General features: G+C 31.6%; 1 protein-coding gene across 1 annotated transcript; it reads left to right on the top strand.

Moving 5' to 3' along the window:
• Positions 1-221: 221 nt before the first annotated feature.
• Positions 222-3,549, top strand: LOC114933386 (zinc finger Y-chromosomal protein-like). Its single transcript, XM_029305918.2, has 2 exons — positions 222-529; positions 1,164-3,549. Exon 2 carries the CDS (start codon positions 1,255-1,257, stop codon positions 2,347-2,349), a length of 1,095 nt encoding a protein of 364 aa, XP_029161751.1. The 5' UTR covers positions 222-529; positions 1,164-1,254; the 3' UTR covers positions 2,350-3,549.
• Positions 3,550-6,000: the final 2,451 nt, after the last annotated feature.

The following is a 6,000-nucleotide window of genomic DNA, read 5'->3' as shown; positions in this document are numbered from 1 at the left end:
CTTTGTTTATAATAATTTATATTTTTACAAATTATTGTGACATCAGGCTCTTAAACGGAGCGATACATTTTCTTTTACTTATTAAACTTGTTAATTTTTCAGGAGTCGACTGTGTGAAATGATTATAAGTATAAGAGTGCTTGTGTGTTACGAAAAGGAAACAAAGTGACAAAAATCAAACCAGTTTCTTACCAGGTGACTGAATAAAAAAGTAATATAATAAATTAATAATTCGTACAATTGTTGTAAAGATATAAGAATACAGTTAGATTTGTAAATGTTCTCATTCTCTTTCAGAAATATTTTGTCAAGCAGCAACGAAAAAATTTGCAATTTACATATAAGTATCGACAAGTTGACGATGTTTGAATGTTAAATACGAAATATATTCCATCTGCAATAAGCTCTTCTCGAATAATCAGTTGAAGAATTGTGTCGTGATATTCTACAAACTACGAATATAATATCTGTCAAAAAATGTGCAAAATCATCACATTGAATAAAAATTATCACATAAAAAGACTTGCAGGTTTGTGGGTCTTTATAGACTAAAATTTCCGAAAACCTAATGAAATAAAATTTACTTAGTATAGCGGAGCAAAGCCTTATTTATGATAAACGACTTAAACTGAAATACTTCCTACATATTATAAATGCGCATTCAATCATATAGATTATCTGAGATATTTGAAATTTTTTTTATGCAACACAACAAAATAAACAATATTTAATTGTATCACTTTTACAGACAGAATTTTTAAATCTCATAAAAAGCGCACAAATTAAACTGTCTGTAATAAATATTGTCTGTAAATATATTTGATTAAAATTGTGTTCATTTTATGAAGCTTATTTATATATTAATTAATAGAAATTAAAAAGTTTGTATATTTTTATTAAAGTAATCAAGAGTCCATTATATATTTATCGAATTATGAATAAATTTTAAAATCAAAAATAATAAGAAAAAAATATTTAAGAATATATTTGTAAATAATAAGAAAAAGTTATCTCCATAGAATTTAGCCCTTATTTAGCTTTTCGTTTAGCGAAATTTTTAGTTGAGGTTGCACCCCAATGCATGCTCGCGTGCAACCAGCACGATCATATCTCCCATTATATTACCGCAGAAAATGGACTGACAATTTTTATAATTTTTTTAGGTTCAATCAACTAGATCCACTCTTGTCAACTTTTCTGATAGTAAAACTGGAAGACGATTATTTTCGCATCCCAAAGTCCTTGAGCGTGTTCATGATGAAAGAACCGCCGCCCGCCACCGAGGAAAATAGTTCCAAAACCGAGTCAGCGAAAGAAAAGAAGGCCGAGAATCACGTCGAAAAAAACAAGAATCGCACCGAGAAGAGTAAAGATCGCGTCGAGACCAGAAAGAAGACTAAGACTGTGATCGATGACCCGGAGGACGATTTAGACGATACTCCGTTGGACTTCAGGAAACGACACAAGAAGAACGAACTTTCGAAGGCGCGACCCAACAAGAAGAAGAAGTCGCATATGTGCGAGATTTGTTACATCACGTTTGACCGCAAGAGCAAGCTCACTAGTCACATGTTCAAGCACAGCAATTCACGGCCACACAAGTGCACGGTCTGTTCTAAGGGCTTCAAAACCGGGGCGTATCTCTCCAGGCACATGGAGATTCACGACGAGCCGGCGCAGCTGCATGCGTGCACCTTATGCGACTTTAAAGCTCGCACGAAGCCGTATCTGAAGATACATTACATTCGCAAGCACACCGAAGATTATAACTACAGCTGCGAACAATGCGGCAAGATGTTCAAGGTCCAATCTGACTACACGACCCATATGAAGGATCACGATACGGAATCCTGCGTTTGCGACATATGCGGCACGTCCTATCCTAGCAAGAGCTCCCTGTACTTCCACAAGCATTACAAGCACAAGACCAAGGTGAAGGAATTCGAGTGCCAGATCTGCAGGAAGCGCTTCAAGACCCAGAAGAATCTCGACAGCCACGCCGAGTTGCACAAGATGAAGTACGTATGCGAGCAGTGCGGCATGGAGTTTAAATTCAAGTACGGCCTTACGAAGCATCTCAGAACGCACTCGGGCGAGAAGTCGTATCTCTGTGCGATATGCGGCAAGACCTTCGGTTGCCTCAGCTCGCAGAAGATCCATCTGCTGACTCACGTAGGCGAGCGACCCTACGTCTGCGACATTTGCGGCCAGAGCTTCACTCAGCGTTCGCCGATGATGTTGCATCGGAAGAAGCATCCTGGCGTGCATCCACCGCCACCGCCTATCAAAATTACGAATCTGCTGCATGGTGTGCAGGATAAAATTATTGTGAATAAGAGTGTCAAGTAATTTTTCGTGTATGTGTGCATGTGTGTATGTGTATGGCGGATGGTGAACTGTGAAATGAAAAGAGAACACCATCTTGTGTTGCTGGGGTCTTGTACTTTTATATCTTTTTAATATAAAGCAAAGAGATTGTGGAAATAATTGTGAATATTATCTCAACGACGATCCATTTGTAAGATAGAGAGTAATGAGATTTGGATGATCCTGCCTGCATGAGGCGATAATATTCAGGAGGATTCGGTTCTTGAAAATGTATCCCGTGTGATCCCGTGTGTTGGTATGTCGATCTTATTTTCATATTCATCGAAACGCAATGTATTTACTCGAGGACAAATTAGGAATTAACATGCTGGATTATCGCGCTTATGACACACATTTACGATTAGATTCCAAATTCTTCATTCGAGTATTTATTATATTTATCCTCTTGTAGATGTCAAACATTTGAAGAAAGACTGTAATGTTTGGAATTACAAAAATATTCTCTATATTTTTCTAGTTATTTTCTAAATTTTATCGCATATGCATATATTTTTTGTTTAAAATATTTTTTTAATAATGCAAATACCAACCAAATGTATTGTAAATACATATAATGTAAGAGAGTAACGCGTATAAATCTAAAATTATATATTATATATAGTTTATTTTATCTTTGACATTTTGCTTAAATCTTGCATTTTTTAATTGTTTAATTATATTTGTTTGTATATCTAAGTCTTCCAATCCTTATTTACAAACTGAGTTGAATGAAAAATATGCTATTGTTGCCACATTAGATTCAATATTATTTTTACACATAAAAATGCAGTGAAATATAATAACATTTTCCATAATATCTTTTAATATTGTCTAGGTAGTTTCATGATCTGAAAATTTAATATTATTATCAACGATATATCATTTTATGTGATACGACTTTACATTTTATCTATGTATAGTACAAAGAAATGTGTTATATATTTCTTTTGGAAAATATTAGTTTATTTAATGAATTATATTCGCGTTTTATTCTACATTTCTGACCGTAAAGGTAGTATTTTCCATTCAATCTTTATTGAAATGAAATTAAGGAGATACGATTTTATTTGGGAATATTCAGCGAGCCTGAATGCGATTGGCTTTTGTTTATTTTATGGGATGCAATGTACAGCATAAAATCGATGTAATATACATAAATAAATACCATATGTTTTTATTAAACGCGAATTTATTTATGCTATTCACAATGATAAAGTGGTGCAATCAATTGATGAAATGGTTAAGATGTTACCTATAATAAAAAGTATAATAACAACAATATATTATGTAATATTGATTAACTAGATGTTAATTTTCAATAATAAAATATTTTTTTATTACATTGAGAATATATGTTTAAATGTTGTAAAGGAATATTGTATATACTTTAACTAATATAACTTTTTTTTAAGTAATAATCACAAAACAAACAGATGATGCTACAGAATTAATAGTGCTTTAAAAATTCGATTTACAATAACATAATGCTCAATTTGAGATTTCAGAAGTTTTAATTATGTTGAAATATTACATGAACAAAATGGATAAATGTTTATAATACAATTTTAAAATAAAATAATGAATGGATACATAATAAATGTATAGCAGAAAAGTATAATATTTATTAATTTATTTGAATAATAAGGATATATATATTTTTGGAATAAATGCAGTAAATATTTTTATAATAGCAGGATTTGTAATTTTATATTAATGTTAAATGTGTTATAATAATATGTTATATGTTAATAATTTTCTATTAATATCTAGAGGGGAAATATTCAAAAATGTTTTTAATGCGTAATAGGTGGTAGCATGTGTTTGTCTGTACAGAATCATGTTTTGCTAAACTAATGGATTTTTCTTATTTTTAGGTCTGTGCCACGTGGTCCTCTTGAACAAAATTATCTTGTGATTCAATTCAATCATCAATTTTATCTTGTCCCGATGCAATGTTCTCCTGAAAATTTCAAAGACGGAAACAAAACCGAGATTGTACCACCGCCGTGTCGTCCACTGGAAAAAAACGTAGAGATTCCTAAATCTACGGAAAAGCCTGAAGATACATATAAAAATGTAGAGATTCCTAAATCTACGGAAAAGCCTGAAGATACGTATAAAAACGTAGAGATTCCTAAATCTACGAAAAAGCCTGAAAATTTCGTCGAAACCAGAAAGAAGACGATTGTGATCGATGGCCCGGAGAAAGATTTGAGCGATATTTCGTTGGATTTCAAAACATATAAGAATAAAAAAGATGAATTAGTATCATCCTCGACAGAAACCGCATCCGAAGACGAAGAAAATTTAGATCTAGATTTACGCTGGAAAAATTTAAAGATGAATTGCAACGTAAAGAGACACATGGTAGATCATGATAATGCCAATCCATACAAGTATCCTGTTTGTGATGAAGGTCTTAAGACTGAACAGTCGTTCAAGCTTCCTATATCATCATATGAAGACGATAAAAAATTGTTTCCTGATTACATGTATAAATTTCGATGCTATTTTTGCGCTATATTATTCGAAACTAAGACGACGTTCTTGAAGCATATGGAGATTCATACTGTTTGCAATGTGTGTGCCGATGTATGCGAAGATAATTGTCATCTTATGCAACACATGCGTAAACATCACAACGATCAGAACGACAAGAATTATAGTCATGAATGCGAAGAGAAGTGTCAAGTTGATGTCGAGAAATATGAAACGCAGGAAAATAAGGTTGAATAGATAGAGTTACAACGATGTAATAACAGAAATGTCGATGAGCTGAACAACGATTTGAATTTATTCAAAGAACGAATGTTGTCTTTTAAATGCCCACAATGTAAATGGCAGTTTAGAACGGCACAATTGCTCAAAAAACATTTAAAACGACATTTGCTAAATTTTAAATGTAATTATTGCGATGCCGTGTTTAAATATAGAGCTTGTTTTCTGAAACATAAGAAGTACAAACATAGAAAGTATTAGTTTTGTTAAGTTTAGATTTGTCAGTCTACGATCTTTTTCGATTTTATAAAATAATACTTGTAGACAATTTTATAGTATAAAGAAGTTGAAATGATAATTTTTTTATGTAACTATTACATATAACTTATATGTAACTATTACATGCACTAGCGAATTTGAAGTAATGGGTTTCTACAAAATTATTTGGCCAGGAACTATATATATATAAGCATTTGTAACTCAATATACATACTGTGTCAATCTAAACTTAACAAAACTTACAGACATTTTTCCAGATTTTTTTAAATGTATGTATTCACAGTATGTATATTGAGTTACAAATGCTTATATATATAGTTCCTGGCCAAATAATTTTGTAGAAACCCATTACTTCAAATTCGCTAGTGTATGTAATAGTTACATATAAGTTATATGTAATAGTTACAACTTCTTTATACTATAAAATTGTCTACAAGTATTATTTTATACTGTGAATACATACATTTAAAAAATCTGGAAAAATATGAGTCGCAAAACAATATATATATATATATATATATATATATATATATATATATATATATATATATGTTGTTTCGCGACTCACATTTTTTCAAATTTTTTTAATGTATGTATTCACAGTATGTATGTTGAGTTACAAATGCTTATATATAT

Source organism: Nylanderia fulva, unplaced genomic scaffold (genome assembly GCF_048542155.1).
Source record: "Nylanderia fulva isolate GAGA-0341 unplaced genomic scaffold, ASM4854215v1 Scaffold25, whole genome shotgun sequence".
In the NCBI taxonomy this organism is placed as follows: Eukaryota; Metazoa; Arthropoda; class Insecta; order Hymenoptera; family Formicidae; genus Nylanderia; species Nylanderia fulva.
The sequence above is the reverse complement of the archived record's forward strand: the minus strand, read 5'-3'. Positions and strand labels throughout refer to the sequence as shown.